The following is a 16,881-nucleotide window of genomic DNA, read 5'->3' as shown; positions in this document are numbered from 1 at the left end:
CCCTTCCTCACTACAAAAAAACTTTGGAGACAGTGAATAAAAGAAAAATAAAAATTAAAAGAGGGAATAAAAGAGACTAAAATAAGCCTCTAAACCAAAACGAAAGACCTACAAAAAACCTAACTGGGAAACATGGACTAGAATAATTAATCAATGGAGGAACTAAACCATTTGCAGCTTCTGGACTGAGGCCATATGTCATGTACTTGAGGAGATTTGCACCCTCAGATTGACGACAAAAATCATACATCATGTACGCCAAGATATTTGTGCCCTCAGATTGACGACAGTAATCATAGTGTACAGGCCACAAGTCACCTTGAACCTTGTTGCGCAAGGCAAGGTATAGATATGAGTTTCCCGAAATTTGGCTCTTCCGCCGCTCGTCCCAAAGCTCAACAAATTCCTGAGCTTTCTTCAGAAGAAACAAAGAGCGCTCCAAGTAATTTGTAGATTTCCAGAGCGGGTATTTCTCGTCTGCTTCACGTTGCAAATCTTCCATCTTCCTTAAAAACATATGGACATATTCGTTCCCTGATAATTCATGTGGTGTCCACAGTGTTAGTCTTCCATCGTCGCCGACCTACTCACTTTGGATATTTTTTGCGGTGGATGATTCAACCCAAAGGACGAAGAAGTAGAAGAAGAGGGTGAAGAACTTTATGGCCATAGACATAGTTGGAAATCAATTAGGCTTACAACTGCTGACTAATTAAATCTGGCCAACTCATGTTAGGAGATCTCTCGTATATATCAACTCATTTACTTATTAATAATTTTATATTAAATACCTCATAAAACTAACATTTTTTAAAATACCTCATAAAACTGAGGACATTTATATCCGAAGCTAACATTCATGTCCAAAGCTAACACATTTTTCAATACCTCATAAAACAGGCCCTTATTGCTGCTTGCAGCCATCTGATCATCTTCTGTCAACCAGTTGGGCATTTTACCTTTATAGAAATCACCTATTGCTTCGTCTTTCCATCTTCTTTGAGGTCCAATAGGAGTATTCCGAGGGCCACTAGGAACTAATAGCCAGAATTTTTCAACCACTAAAAATTATATAAACTTGACAAAGATACGATATATATATATGAGTAGTGTTTTGCTACTACAGTTACCTTTTAGTCTGAAAAGTTTGGTCTGCACCATTAAGGATGCCTCTTCCGGAGCAAGATATTTGCAAAGACAAGTCTGAAAATTGCAAAGAGAGTTGTTGGTTGTATCTAACTATCTATCGCCTCCAATGTTATGTACTTATGTAGTACTGAAGCAACCTACCAAGCATATCACTGTTGCATTTGTTTATACCAATCAATTTGAGATTGGTTCCCAACAAGATCAAACAGCCAAATGTTAATTTACAACGCAGGAAACAAACACACACCAAAAAAAAAAAAAAAAAAAAAAAGACGACAAAGAATGGTACTTCAGCATAACAAGATCATCCAAGGTATGAGACTAAGAAAACAAAATATGAAAATTTTGTTGTTACCTTTTGGAGATTATAACAGTGAAGTCCAAGTCTACCGAGAAGACCAATGTCATATGAAAAATCATACTTATCTCAATATATACTGATATATTACAGTAGCATACGTAAGATGAAAGTGATCAACATCAAAACCCTGTTCCACATATCTAGAAGCGCCCATTGAACACGATCCATATAGAGAACAACGTAACAAGATCTCAAAGCTTATGAAAAAAATATAGTCAACCAAATTGGATGATTAAAAAATGAAAGTGACGATCAGCTTCATCTCGCTCACATGATAAATTCAGTTGTCTTTTCTTTGCTAGATCGAGCTACATGCATTTTTTTCGGATAAGCAAAGTAATTTACTCGCTGTTATTTATATGTCATGCGCCTATGATGTTATAAACGCAAGCATATCCCACACATGTTGATAATATAATCGACCATCGGGACTATAGTAGAAATAAATCTGTGCCTGCCTAAGACTGCACTTCTAGACGAATGTGTCCCGGTTTCCTATCCATGGTTCTCCGTACTATTGCTTGATATTCGACAGGGTAATTACCACTCTGATGATCAAAGCTTCTCTTAAAACTCATGTAGAAGATGGCGTTGTTGGCTTTGAGCTTCAATTGTGGCGACTCTTCACCGCTTTCTTGAGTATGTACAGTTACCTTCTTGATCTTCAATGGTAGAGAACGCCTTATAATCGAGTCCTTCATCTAAAAAATAATAATATATACATTTCATTTGGTTAGTAAGAATATTTCAAGACAAAGACCTATCAAAGGTACAAAAAAAAAAAAAAAACACATACCGGAATTCCTCTCCAGTTTAACTAAAGAGCAAACTCAGCATATAGATGAAGCCACTCATTTTCTAGCAAATCTGATTCTTGCAACTGTGATACATAACATGGTGTGAATCATCCCTCAAAAAAACTATCAAAACAAATAAACCAGAGTAAGTAAAGTTCACCAAAAAAGACCTCATCATCTATCACTTAGGCATTTCACCTTTGTAGAAATCATCTATCACTTCATCTTCCCATCTCCTCTCATGCTCAATAGGAGTAGCCCGAGGGCCAGTAGGAACTAAACAACACCAAAACACCCAACAATAAGTAAAAGCTAAAAAAACAAAGTTCAGAGAGAGAGAGAGAGCTAGTAATTTGCTACAAATATATACCTTTTAGTCTAGAAAGTTCTGTCTGCACCATAAAGTATCCATTATCTGGAATTTCACGACCATGCCGCACATACGTTTGAAAAGTGCATGCAGAGTTGTTGTTATATGTGTCTACGGCCTCCGAGGTTATGTAGTACCCAGAAAACAACCTAGTGCCCTCAGTATTGTATTTGGGAATGTCAAGAAATCTGAGGTTTGTACCCTATACAAATTAAACAGCCTGTTAACAAAGAGAAGTAGTAGCCACAAAAGATATATAATAATATTACATAAAAACATAAAATTAAAAATAATGTAATATTGTTTGTAACCTTCTGAAGATTGTAACAGTGAAGTCCCAATCTAGCATAAAGTTCGATGTCGTGTGTATAACCAAACTCATCATTCTGTGAGACTTTGAACTCTCAAAGTGTTTAGGATCGGACAACAACAGATATTACTCTGTTTTTTGTCTCTCTCTCTGTTTTTGTTTTACACTCAATGTATTCTTCTCTCTTGTAATACTCGATTCTTGTAAACGAAAAACCACACACTTTTATTAGATATATAAACTGTATTTATAGGTTTACATGACACACTTTGACTAAGGGACACGTCTCTAGGAGACAACCCAATGTGGAGACACACACATACATGTGTAACTGTTTTGCAGTTAACGATTCTATTCGTATCTCTTCGGTGTGTGATACGAATAGTTTATACATAACACAAATCAATTACTTAACTATATAATATACGACTCTTCTAATGTAATAATATGAAGACTTGATCACATTCAACACTCCTCCTTGATCATGGCTTCATCGTTACGCCTAGCTCTTCTCGTAGAACTTCGAACCTTGACTTGTTTAAAGGTTTCGTCAATATGTCTGCTATTTGTAACTCTCCTGGACAGTACTCAAGCTTGATCAACCCATTCTGCTCAGCCTCTCGTACAAAATGATATTTGATGTCGATATGCTTGGTTCGACGATGTTGAACAGGATTCTTTCCAATTGCAATCGCTGATTTGTTATCACAGAAGATCCTTACACCCTTCTCTGTCTTGAAATCAATCTCATTCACCAACCTCTGTAACCATATTGCTTGGTTTGTTGTTGAGCAAACAGCAATGTATTCCGTTTCGGCCGTTGATTGAGCCACCGTCTTCTGCTTGCTAGAATTCCAACAAAACGCACCTGATCCAATCGTAAATACATAGCCACTTGTGCTCTTCTTGTCCTCAACTGATCCGCCCCAATCACTATCAGAAAATCCAACCAACTCTGGTTCTTCTACTTGCTTGAATTGAATCCCGTACGTCAAAGTACCCTTGACGTATCTAAGAACCCGTTTGGCTTCTTGAAGATGTTGCTTTAGTGGAGATGTCATGTAGCGAGACAAATAAGAACTCGCATACATGATGTCTGGTCTAGAAGCACAAAGATACAACATGCCTCCAATCATGCTTCTATACTTCGTAACATCTTCAAGCTTTTCATTCAAGACCTCTTCTGTCTTGCCGTGAGGAGTCAATGGCGTTGACAAACTTTTGCAATCTTGCATCCCAAATTTCTTCAAAAGCTTCTTTGCATACTTCTCTTGTGAGAGAAATATACCTTCTTTGTTTTGTACTACTTCCTTGGTATGGAAGTAATTTAGTTCGCCTAAGTCCGTCATCTTGAACTCACTCTTCATCTACTCTTTAAATTGTTCAATCTTCTTCTTGTTGCTTCCCGTGACTATGATGTCATCAACATATAAACTGACCACCAATATATCCTCCAATGTCTTCTTTATATAGAGTGCTGCATCATTGATACTTCTCTCAAACCCATTCTTGAGAAAGTAACCATCAATGCGCCCATACCATGCTCTAGGTGCTTGCTTTAAGCCATAGAGTGCCTTGTAGAGTTTAAGAACTTTTCCTTCCTCTCCTTCTTCTACAAACCCTGGTGGTTGTTCTACATAAATCTCTTCTTCCAAGTTTCCATTTAGAAACGCTGACTTCACGTCCATTTGGAAGAGTTTCCATTTGTGTTGAGCTGCAATTGCCATTAAGGTTCTTATCGTATCTTATCTTGACACAGGTGCAAAGGTTTCAAGATAATCCACACCATATTCTTGTGTGAATCCTCTAGCCACCAATCTCGCCTTGTGTTTGATTGCTTCTCCACTTGCATTAGTCTTCAAACGAAAGATCCATTTGACACTAATCACATTTTTATCTCTTGGTCTCTCCACGACTTGCCACGTCTTGTTCTTTTCTATCATCCTCAACTCTTCTCTCATGGCTTCTATCCACTTCACGTCATTCATTGCCTCCTCCAAAGCCTGAGGTTCTTCAGCCATCATAAGACACATTTCGTGTATATGAGCCATCTCTTCAACTTTATCTGTTTGTTCCATCAATTCGTTGATCGATTTGAATCCTCTTGGACCAACAGAGTTTTCTCCTTCTTCAACCGTGTTTTGGACTCCTCTTTTTGAGATTTGTAGCCGATTGAATGCATCACTTACTTGTTCTACTTGAGCGTTTATATCATTGTTTGCTCCTTGATCTCCTTGTTCCTTTGAAGACTGGACTTTGAATTGTGACAGAATTGATTTCTCTACTTCCTTCTTCTCCCAATTCCATGTCTTCTCTTCATCAAATGTCACGTCTCTTGACACTTCGATCTTCTCTTCACTTAATAAGAACACTCTGTATCCTTTTGATTCATTGCTATAACCAACAAATATCCCTTGCCTGGCTTTAGCGTCAAGTTTTCTTCTCTTCTCATTTGGCACATGTACGTAACATACACACCCAAATATCTTCAAGTGATTAACACTTGGTTTCTTCCCACTCCATACTTGTAATGGAGTCACACCTTTCTCCAATGGCTTTGATGGTAATCTATTTAGCAAATAAGTTGATGTTGCAATAGCTTCAGCCCAAAACTTATTTGATAAACTCCTCTCCGTGAGCATCGATCTAGCCATTTCCACAAGTGTACGGTTCCGTCTCTCCGCAACACCGTTTTGTTGTGGACTGTAGGGTGTTGTTACTTCATGATGTATGCCACTCTCTTGACATAGCTTGATCAATTCGTTTGAGAAAAACTCACCACCTCCATCTGTTCTAAGCCTCTTGATCCGAGTCTCCGATTGATTTTCCACATAAGGCTTGAATATCTTGAATTTTGAGAACACTTCACTTTTGCTCTTCAGAAAATACACCCATGTCATCCTCGAATAATCATCAATAAATGTTAGAAAGTACTTGCTTCCATTTATTGATTCTGTTTGCATTGGACCACACACGTCCGAGTGTATGAGCTCTAATACATTGCTTGTATTGCTTTTAGAACTCCTTGGAAAACTCCTCCTTGATTGTTTTCCCATCTCACAAGACTCACATACACCTTTTATTACTTCGAACTTTGGAAGATCTTCTACAGTCTTTAGCTTTTGCATTGTCTCCATCTTGTCAAAGTTGACATGACCAAAACGCTTATGCCAAAGATTTGTCTTTTCTTCTTTCTCTTCGAATGCAACATAAGCATCTTCACTTGAATTTTTCCAACGTACGGGAAAACTCTTATCTTCCATCTTGATATCCAAGATCTTTCTCCTCTTTGGATCTTGAATCATGCATTTATTATCTTCAAAGATAACCCGATATCCATTAGATATCATTTGCGAGACACTTAGCAAATTTTTTGCTAGTTCTGGTACAAGAAGTACATCTTTGATGACATGGACTCCCTTGTTCGTAGAGACTCGTATATCTCCTTTGCCTTCAGACTCAATTTTCTCACCATTTCCAATCCTTATGGTGACTCTCTTGTTACGATCCAAGGTACTAAAGTATCTTGCATCTTTAGACATGTGATTGGTATATCCGCTATCCACCAACCATGTGTCTTCACAGATTGTTGAAGCTTCTTCTTCTTCAACGGCACTAAAGAGCATATGACATTCATCTCCAATGTCATCTTCTATCTCTTCAAGACTTAGGTCTGCTCTTTCACTTCGTCTAAGTCTGCAATCTTTAGCTATGTGCCCCGGTTTATCACACACATAGCATTTTCTTTCACCGGTCGCTCGCTTTTGCTGAACAGGTCTGTTCTTCTTTCTCCAACAGTCTACCTCACTGTGACTGTTTATTTTACACACGCCACACCACTTCTTGGTCTTCTCATGACGTTTGTTTTGCTTGTTTCCTTTTCTCGAACCAAGCTTTTCTCCATAAAATGCACCCTCATTGATACGCTCTTCTCGGAGACTTAAGCGCTTCTCATGCGCTTTCAAAGTACCTATCATCTCTGTAATAGAGAGAGTTGATAGATCCTTTGTTTGTTCAAGCACAGCAACGATGCTATCGAACTTTTGCGGCAAGGAGATAAGAACCTTTTGAACCAATTGGTAATCGGTCTTGTCTTCACCGTGAACTCTCAGTTGATTACTCATGTTAATCAACTTGGTTGTGAAATCATTAATGGTTTCACCTTCCTCCATCTTCAGATTTTCATATTCTCTCCTCAAATTCTGAAGATTAATCATTCGTACTTGTGAACTTCCTTGGAACTCCATTTCCAAAGCGTTCCAAGCTTCTCTTGCGTTTGATGCGGGAGCGATTCTTGGAAATATTGAATTTGAAACTGCACTTTGAAGGATCTGAAGAGCCATCATATCCTTCATCACTTGATCATCTCTCTCTTTGATTAACGCCGGTGAGTTTTCAGGAGACAAACTCACAGTAACTCCATTTTCGATGACATCCCACAACTTCCGTGTCTTCAAGATGGTGATCATCTTGATTTTCCAAAAGCCGTACGATTCACCATCGAAGATTGGAATAACTTGTTGCATTGTTGTCTCCATAGCTCTGATACCATGTGAGACTTTGAACTCTCAAAGTGTTTAGGATCGGACAACAACAGATATTACTCTATTTTTTGTCTCTCTCTCTCTGTTTTTGTTTTACACTCAATGTATTCTTCTCTCTTGTAATACTCGATTCTTGTAAACGAAAAACCACACACTTTTATTAGATATATAAACTGTATTTATAGGTTTACATGACACACTTTGACTAAGGGACACGTCTCTAGGAGACAACCCAATATGGAGACACACACATACATGTGTAACTGTTTTGTAGTTAACGATTCTATTCATATCTCTTCGGTGTGTGATACGAATAGTTTATACATAACACAAATCAATTACTTAACTATATAATATACGACTCTTCTAATGTAATAATATGAAGACTTGATCACATTCAACACATTCAATCGAACGGGATTTATCCGAGTCCGAGCATTGCGAAAGCGTCCAACATCGAAACCCTGTACACGTTCACAATCCCAAGATTGTACCAATTAATTAGCATATATGTTGTAGTACTAAATCAAAAAATTGAAAAAAAAAAGATCTAGCTAGGGTTAACGTTCATCAACAAATCAGTCGTCCAAGCAACTTAGAAAGTGAGAGAGGTTACATACATCGGACTCTTGAACTTGCCGTAGATACTTTTGTGTTTCTTCGGGGCTTATTTCTTGTCCAACAAGACTCCAGATTACTACATCGTCATCGAACTCTGACATTGTCCCCAAATAAATTTTAACCTAATCTCTGGAGATGGAGACAAGTCCCCTACTTTTTTCTATTTATCATTCAGAATATCGTACCACCCAGTTTCAATGTCTTAAGCCCAAAATACACTTTTCATTTTCTTTTGCAGCCGCCGGCCCAAAATACACTCATCGATTTGTTTCCTTTTTCTTTTTTTTCGCCAATCTTTGCTTTATGAAAAGGAAACGCAAAAGACAAAAAAAACTGATGGCATATATATGCCTGCGAGTGCAAGACCTGTAAAGTTAAAGGCGCATGATTCGTGACTTTCTCAACTGAGAATGAAAACAATGGCGACAAGGGAGGCAGAGAAAACGCTGTTTGCTTACTACAAAAATCTCCGACGCCTTTAATTTTTTTTCCTTCCTCTCCTCGTACGGCGGTCCTCCTGAACAATAAAAGCGGCAAGACCTAGTTCTTTGCTCAATTTATTGTTTGCGTCTCTCTGTTTTTGCATTTTTCGATTTTGGACTTTAAAAACTAGTATATTTTTAAGGTTTATTTATTTCTTTATAAAATGTCAATTTTAAGGGTTTTTTTCTCATTTAGCTACTATTTTCTTAACTCATTTAACTGAATTATAAAGTTTTAACTCAATTGGTCATTTTATATTATTTACGTATGTCCCGAAGTAAGTTTCCTAACCAGTTTCAGTTCATTTTCTATTTGTTTAATGGGATTGGAAAATCTTAATTGCAAAACCAACTAATGTAAAGTTAATTTAATAAAAAATTAAGAAAAAGATGATATAGTAATTTGATGGTTGAAATGAGATGTCATATATTATGATTTAGAACCACAGAGTTGTTATAAGTAATCCAATAATAATCACAAATTAAGTTGAATGAAGTCGGGAGAAACAGTATCCCCCCCAGACTAAATGTGTAGGTTCTTTAAATTGATACAAACCAACAACCCTATCTTTGTGATATGTTTCTTTCCGACAAAAGTTATTATACTTTTCAAGACCAAGAAACTACTTGTGAGATGTCAAGAAAAAAAAAAGGATAAATAAATAACTACGTTGTGATTGTGATTTATTTTTGTCTTGTTAACAAACCTCATTTTTTGTTTTTTACTTTGGTAAACGTTTTCAAATTAAATTACATATTGTTGAATACTCAGTGGTTGTAAAACTTCAACAAGTTTTATGAGCACATCAAAATGTAGTACATATAAACCAGACCCAAGTAGTCCAAATCTGAAGACATAGTCGGCGTGGCTGTGTTATTGTCTCCTCATTACCAAAAAGCCGACGAAACAAAAATTGTCCTCATCATCGCCTATACTGAGTCTTTGTGTTAGGATTATTTAACAAAAACAAAAACAAAAATCCCTCAAGAAATTTACCAAATGGTAGTTTGCGGAAATTCTTCCCAAACAATTTCGATACCGTAGATTAATTGTGCTTACGTTTCAAAAATAAAAAATTGATCCTCAGCTAATTATTGTACAATAGTAGAAAATTAACTCCCCGCCAAAAAAAAAAAAGTAGTAGTAAAATCTTTTCACCGGTTCGAGGCCCACGTATCATACTAATAATTGACCACACCAGACACCAACTAAACTACACGTAATCCATGCTTAATTATTTTTAAAATTTTATTATTTTATGTCACGTAGTATTATTGTAGTTCATTTGCATGTATATAAATATACAAGGAACCTAAAGGGAGATAATCAAAGTACACAAAGGGTAATTAAGAAAAGAGAAAATAGCTAGAGAGAAAAGAAGAAGTTATGGGATTCTTCTTGACAGGTTTTCTTGTGTTTATCTTGTCCGTGGGGAATGTTATTGAAGAAGCAAATGGTGAAATACCTCGAACTATATTGGGCAAAATAGAGAAGATGAATCGAAAGGGTCCTTATTTGGGGATTGTAGCTCCAAACAACTATGAGCTTAACCCTCTTCTCGGATCTCCATCTTATGTCCCATCTTCTTCGTTGCCCTTCATCGATTTCGCAGGTTAATTATTATCTTTCGATGTCATTCATTTTGAAAACATGTATGAACAAAGTCATCACGATTGAAAGACTTCAAATTATAACAAGACATAATTGGTTTATTCATGTAATTTCAATCATGTAGGTAGAAAGTTTCGATTTGGAAAATTAGCAGGCCAACCTGTTGTAATCGTGATGTCAGGATTAGGAATGGTAGGTTTTCTATATATGTGAAGATAGTCTAATTATATTTTATGTCTTTAGTCAATACAATTTTTTCCCATATTATGATCCTTAATATAAAAATCAATGTATAAAAAAACAGGTGAATGCAGGAGTAACAACACAATTACTAGTGAGCCTGTTTAGGCTGAAAGGAGTTTTGCATTATGGAATCGCTGGAAACGCAGATGTTAACCTTGAGATCGGTGACGTTACTATTCCTCAATATTGGGCACACTCTGGCCTTTGGAATTGGCAGGTACGCACACGACGTAGGGTTATATATTTGACTATGACCATTACCAACCAATTGCTGTGAAAAAAATAGTAAGAAAATAACAACCAATTATGTTGAGATTTTTGTATTGACTTAAGGCTATTAAACTTGTGGTCGTAAACTTCTTTCAGAAAATTTCGTATCATTTGCACATGTCAAAATCTAACTATGATATATTAAATAACAATTTTATGCATGTTGGTGGTACAACTGGTCTATGGACATTAAAATTACGTATGGTTGCATACATATCAATGAATAAGTACACGATCGTCAACAAAAAAAAATCAATGAATAAGTACATCTTACTTTTGAATGCAGAGGTATGGAGATGGGATTGACAAGGAACTGGCTCTCGAATCCGGTGGAGACTATACTCGGGAAGTTGGTTATCTCCAGTTTTCAAAATACAGTAACGGAACTGAAAACTTGCTTAATCGGGTTTGGTACCAACCGGAAGAAATCTTTCCGGTTACCGGAACTCCTGAAGAACGGCAACATGTGTTCTGGATTCCCGTTGACAAGTACTACTTGAATCTTGCACGCAAACTCGAGGTTTGACTAGACTAAACTGGCCCATATATATTTAGATTTGTCTTTGTTTTCTAGTGTTTATAATCTATTTTGCATCCAAGTTGAATATAGTTTCGGAAAATATCGTATATTCACAACACGTTAGCTAGTCGTCCCTTACGTATCAAGATGTTTGTCTAACATTTCAATAAAAATTGTCAACTTATAAACGATATATAAAACGTATTGAATGACACAAAAATAAGTGAAACATATATATTAATTAATTTCCTCAAACTTTAATTGACTCTTTTAGTTCTACACACGTAGGCGCATATAGAAATTTGAACACGTAGAATTTTAGTAGAGATATACGTAACGTACTACATATAGTAGTCTTAATTAGATTTGTTATCTGTAACATTTAAACTCTAGCTATTCTGTTAATATATAGTTATATACTCATATAATTAATGCAATTATTTGTGTATACCAAAACAAAAACAGGACACGAAGCTACCGCAGTGCGTGAACACCACTTGCCTCCCTCGACCACCGAAGGTCACCATCGTTGACCGTGGTATGAGTGCAAGCGTCTTCGTCGACAATGCAGCTTACCGGACTTTCCTCAACTCCAAGTTTAACGCCACCGCCATTGAAATGGAGAGCGCCGCCGTGGCTCTCATTTCCCACCAGCAAAACCTCCCTTTCATTGTCATCCGTGCCCTCTCCGATCTCGCTGGTGGCGGCTCCGACGTGTCCAACGAGGCCAACATATTCAGTAGCCTGGCCGCAGAAAACTCAGTAGATATTCTCGTTAAGTTCGTTGCTTTGTTGCCACTACACGAAACTACGAAAGCAAAGATCAATCAGAATGATATGTGTGGATTAAGACTTGAACAGAGTGGATAATTAAGACACAAGTTAGATATATGTGTCTAAAATCAAATAATGAAGTTCTTCTTAATTAATACTCCCTCTCTTTCATAAAGAGTGTCATTTTGATACATTTTCTTTGTTACAAAAAGAGTGTCATTTTATGTTTTAAATGCAGTTTTAAAGATTAAATTTTCTGTCAGGAAATTCAAAAAAAAAAAACCCCGTTCACCCTAATTTTTCTCTCCCAGGCACGACCATCGAGGCGCCGCTTCAACCATCTTCCTCCAACGCCGGTGGGCTCTCTGCTCGCCGGCGTCGGGAAATCTCGGCTCCCGTCTCTATTTCAAGTTTCTATCTTTTCCTTTTCTCGATCTCCATTTCTTTTTTCCCTTTTTTTAGATTCTGTTTAATTGTTACAAACCCTCACCGAATAACCCAAGCGGCAACTAAGGCTCGTTCATCTCCGAAGCTAGACGGAGGTGGAGAACGACAATCTCTATCCTCTGTGACTCTATCAGCCAGTCCGCCGGGAGTTTCAGAGTCCCCCTGTTCCTCATTGCCCAGATCCGGAGTTAGACTCGCCTCTGTTGAACCTCCTCCTCCCTCACCACCCAAGTCTTGCGCGACAGAGACGACGGCGATGGCTAGTGATGAGTGTTACAGCGTTGTGATTTTCCTCCGAGAGTGGTCCCCCGACTCTTCTCCCTATTACCGCCTAACAAATGGTGATCTAGACTACCTTCCTCTAAAGTACAGGTCTGCTCTTAACCATCCTTTGTTTACCCTTAGCCAACTTTGGTGGTGCTCCCTGAAAACTTTTGTCCGAAGACTGCAAATAGCTCATAGCATACCTTGTTTGCTCTGGTTATTCGAAATTTGGTTGAGAACCCTGCCATTAGTTTCACCTAGCTCTATGGAATATGAGTTTATAAGCTTAACTTTGAAAGGTTGTTTGTGCCCAACTCTTATGTCTATGAGAACCTTGCCTAGTAAAACATCTAGGATTCATACTCATGTTGTGAAAGGCTTGGAAAGTTTCAGCATTATGATCATCTCGCTTAAGAGCGGTGATTACCGAAGCCTCTTTAGCCCTTGTTTCACATACCCGGTTCCTGTTCCCACTTATGTGCATTTTAACCTCGTATGGGATATGTTTTATACCCTCAAGACTTTGGAACCAGAGCTTTACCCACCCTCCTTTAACCAAACCATGTCCGTGCTGTCCAAAACTAAATCGACCAAACCTACTCTGCTTCTTGTTTGGTCTTACTGGCTACATGCTTTGTGTGGATTTCTTAATCTCCTTGGACAAGGGCCCCAAGTGAGAGAGAACCCACCTGTATTGTTACAGTTTGACCTTTATCTTTGGCTTATGGTTTTAGTTTTCCTTGGAAGATCTGTTTGTATTGGCTTAAAGTCTTATGGTCTATCGCCCTGCTTCCCAAGTTTCACACTCGACGACTTCAAGCTTCTCTACTTCAGTATCTCCTCCAGCTCTCGGACCCTATGTCTTGAAGACTACCCTTGGTCCAATGGAAGATACCATCTGACCAGGGCTCTACATCATCCTACCTTGGACCCAACAACCATGGTCCTCAGAATCCCTGCCATCGCACTTCTAGTGTACCTCGTCTTGGCGAGCGTTTTGGTTTTGGATCCTCCTACAACGTCTACGCGTCTTTTGACCTTGACAATTTTGTCATTCATCGGTTCATTCGATGATGATCTTTCGAGTATCCATGATCTCTCATGTTTCTATCTGCTTCACTGCATTTGCTCCATAGCTCTCATGGTGTTCACCTTGAAATCTTTTATTTTCTTGCTTATGGTATTGGGGAATACCTACTCTTGTAACTCTTTAAACTTTGGGATCTTTGTATCTCCACTTTGTACCTTGATTTGATTTGAATGAATAAAATCATGTGTTTGTCCAAAAAAAAAAAAAGATTAAATTTTCTTTTTTATCCTTATAATTTGAGCTAATTAATTAGAAAAGGAATTTTTAGTACATTTATAAAGGGTAAAATAGAAATTTAGATAATATTCTTAATTTGTGTCCATTATGTCAAAATGACACTCTTTATGAAATAGAGAGGGTAATAAAAACTACATTTTGTTCATTGGTTTTACTATTGTATTTAGTTAGTATATTGGAAATTGAGTACATTGTTTTCTTTAGTGCCAACACCACTCACCAGATTCAAATTTGAATGCAATATTTTGTATAAAAATGTTCAAATCCACTTCGTTTGCCTCTAAAGTATCAGAATTCTTACTGATTTGAAGTTTTCTTACAAAATTAAAAGTAAAATACTAAACGGTTCATATACAAATCCTTGAAGGGCTCAAGATTGGAGAGGAAACTCCCAAGACAAAACACCAAAACACATTAGCTGGAGTGCTGGACATCAAAAAAGAGGACAAAAGAGGAAACGGTGTCGTATATCTTACAACGGTCGATACGTGTTTCAACTTAACCGTTGAAAAATCCAACTTTTAGATAGAAGAGTGGATAGAAAAAGGTAAGAAAGGGTGAAGTGGGTATGTTTGTCCAATACTAATACTTTATGGTTTTCGTAATTTCATATTTTGCCAAGTTTTTGAAATTTATTGAGAGGGACAATAAAGTTTTCCCCTTTTTAAGACTTTGACTTGGACGAACCCTGAGACCTCCGACACATTTAACTCTTCCTCTGTCTCGACTCTCAAGAAAAACACACATTTCAATTTGATTTCTCTATTGGTTTTTGATAAATAAATAAAAAGTTAAAATATACCGAAATTTACACTCTTTTTTGGTTGTCGCCGCAGTTGATACTCACTGCAAGCTTCTCTTGTAAGCTCATTTCCTAGACTTCTTCACCACTCTTCTTCTTCTATAACTTTTGCTCATCTCTTGTCTTTCAACTTCTGGGTTTGGAATCTGGTACTTGGAGTAAGAGAAAATGAGCAGCGCTTCCAAGTTTATAAAATGTGTTACTGTTGGAGATGGAGCTGTTGGGAAGACTTGTATGCTTATCTGTTACACTAGCAACAAGTTTCCTACTGTGAGTGTTTCTTTCAGACTCAGTAGCTTTTCATTTTACATTGTCAAGCTTTGATTTTTCTTACTGGGTTTTTATAAGAGCTTGTTCCCATTTCTCAAAAAATTAAGCTTTTAATCTTATTTGTCGTATTTTAACTCTGTAATTAGTTTCTCCAGCTCCTAGTCCTAGGGTTCCTTTGATTTATGATTCTTGCTTTTTGTTCATGTTTGTCAGGATTATATACCGACTGTATTCGACAATTTCAGTGCCAATGTCGCTGTGGATGGACAAATCGTGAATTTAGGGTTATGGGACACTGCAGGTAAATCAAAATTGTCTGGTTTTAATTTTGAGACCAATGAACCAAAGATTTGAAATTGATGATTCAGAGAGTTCTCTTATTCATTTATTTGTGGGGTTTGTTGTTTTGATTGGTGTCTTTAGGTCAAGAAGATTACAGTAGGTTGAGACCATTGAGTTACAGAGGAGCTGATATCTTCGTCTTAGCCTTTTCCCTTATTAGCAAAGCTAGTTACGAAAATGTACTCAAGAAGGTAATAATGTTTTGAATTCTCCTTGCATTGGGACAGATTTGGAATGTGGATTTCGTGGATGTTGATTATGTATATGTGTGTTTTTGAATATGATTGTTGTTTTGTGACAGTGGATGCCTGAACTTCGTCGGTTTGCACCAAATGTTCCAATAGTTCTTGTTGGTACAAAGCTAGGTGGGTTTGGTTTTTGCATATTTATTGTGTTAAAGTCTCCTTTCAGTTTCTCTTGGCTAATAATAACATTATGTCTTGGTGTTGTTAAGATCTCCGAGATGATAAGGGATACCTCGCGGATCACACCAATGTCATTACTTCTAGTCAGGTATATACGCGTGATCTTGCTATTTGTTTTGTTTTGAAATGACTCTTTCTCAAGCTTTGATTTATGGAGACAGGGAGAGGAGTTGAGGAAGCAGATCGGTGCAGCTGCTTATATCGAATGCAGTTCCAAGACTCAACAAGTAAGTTCCCTGACTCACACTCAAGAAGTAATGTTTTGGTGAAAACGTTAGAATCTTATGATAACTTTGGTTTTTGGATTTGTTGTAGAATGTGAAAGCGGTGTTTGACACAGCTATCAAGGTGGTACTTCAGCCTCCGAGGAGGAAGGAAGTCACACGGAGAAAGCAGAAACACAGAAGATCCGGTTGCTCCATTGCGTAAGTGTTTTTAAGATTGTATCCTTTTTGGTAATATGTAAAGAGATTTCACTTAAAAGTTTACAAAACAAGACTATTCACCAATTTCACATCTCAATAACCTGCAGGAGTATTGTCTGTGGAGGCTGCAACACGGCTTAAGACACAACACCAGTACTCAACAACATTGTGTGTGTGTGTCTCTCTCTCTCTCTCTCTCTATGGTTGTTTTCTAGTTTGTACTTTGTAGGATGAAAAACTCACCAAATGTGAAGATAAGGGAACTGTTGGTTCTCTTATTATTTGTATGTGAAGCTCCTTTCTCTGTTTTTGGTTGTGCAGATTCTGTAACATTCTCTTGTCTTTGTTAACAAGTTTTGAATCTTTTAGCAAATTTGGAATTCTTGAATTTTGTTCATTGAGGGGACATGTAGTGTTGTGTAACACAGGTCAAATATGATGCAAAATAAACCCAACTAAAACGGAATTTGAACCAAAACTTATAGTAAATCTTAGTCCTCCTAATTGAAAGAAATCAAACTGAAAA

At 37.3% G+C, this 16,881-nt stretch overlaps 2 protein-coding genes and 1 pseudogene across 2 annotated transcripts; 2 read left to right on the top strand and 1 right to left on the bottom strand.

Moving 5' to 3' along the window:
• Positions 1 to 76: 76 nt before the first annotated feature.
• LOC147930207 (uncharacterized) lies at positions 77 to 676 on the bottom strand (annotated as a pseudogene).
• Positions 677 to 9,947: 9,271 nt separating this feature from the next.
• On the top strand, positions 9,948 to 12,307 carry LOC104730443 (bark storage protein A-like). Its single transcript, XM_010449605.2, has 5 exons — positions 9,948 to 10,247; positions 10,371 to 10,438; positions 10,551 to 10,706; positions 11,046 to 11,279; positions 11,745 to 12,307. Exons 1-5 carry the CDS (start codon positions 10,022 to 10,024, stop codon positions 12,147 to 12,149), a joined length of 1,089 nt encoding a protein of 362 aa, XP_010447907.1. The 5' UTR covers positions 9,948 to 10,021; the 3' UTR covers positions 12,150 to 12,307.
• Positions 12,308 to 14,710: 2,403 nt separating this feature from the next.
• LOC104730442 (rac-like GTP-binding protein ARAC7) lies at positions 14,711 to 16,728 on the top strand. The gene is made up of 8 exons (XM_010449604.3): positions 14,711 to 15,163; positions 15,377 to 15,464; positions 15,587 to 15,696; positions 15,807 to 15,870; positions 15,960 to 16,018; positions 16,092 to 16,157; positions 16,246 to 16,355; positions 16,463 to 16,728. The coding sequence occupies exons 1-8, from the start codon at positions 15,062 to 15,064 to the stop codon at positions 16,494 to 16,496; spliced, it is 633 nt and encodes a 210-aa protein (XP_010447906.1). The 5' UTR covers positions 14,711 to 15,061; the 3' UTR covers positions 16,497 to 16,728.
• Positions 16,729 to 16,881: the final 153 nt, after the last annotated feature.

This window comes from Camelina sativa, chromosome 12 (genome assembly GCF_030686135.1).
Source record: "Camelina sativa cultivar CO46 ecotype springtype chromosome 12, ASM3068613v1".
Taxonomy (NCBI): domain Eukaryota; kingdom Viridiplantae; phylum Streptophyta; class Magnoliopsida; order Brassicales; family Brassicaceae; genus Camelina; species Camelina sativa.
The sequence above is the reverse complement of the archived record's forward strand: the minus strand, read 5'-3'. Positions and strand labels throughout refer to the sequence as shown.

Excerpts from the sequence above, each read along its gene's own strand:
- LOC104730443 (XM_010449605.2), top strand. The coding sequence starts at position 10,022 with ATGGGATTCTTCTTGACAGGTTTTCTTGTGTTTATCTTGTCCGTGGGG. Across the intron at positions 10,248-10,370 it reads GCCCTTCATCGATTTCGCAG|GTAGAAAGTTTCGATTTGGA; the intron begins GTTAATTATTAT and ends TCAATCATGTAG. Across the intron at positions 11,280-11,744 it reads ATCTTGCACGCAAACTCGAG|GACACGAAGCTACCGCAGTG; the intron begins GTTTGACTAGAC and ends AAACAAAAACAG.
- LOC104730442 (XM_010449604.3), top strand. The coding sequence starts at position 15,062 with ATGAGCAGCGCTTCCAAGTTTATAAAATGTGTTACTGTTGGAGATGGA. Across the intron at positions 16,019-16,091 it reads ATGTCATTACTTCTAGTCAG|GGAGAGGAGTTGAGGAAGCA; the intron begins GTATATACGCGT and ends TTATGGAGACAG. Across the intron at positions 16,158-16,245 it reads GCAGTTCCAAGACTCAACAA|AATGTGAAAGCGGTGTTTGA; the intron begins GTAAGTTCCCTG and ends GATTTGTTGTAG.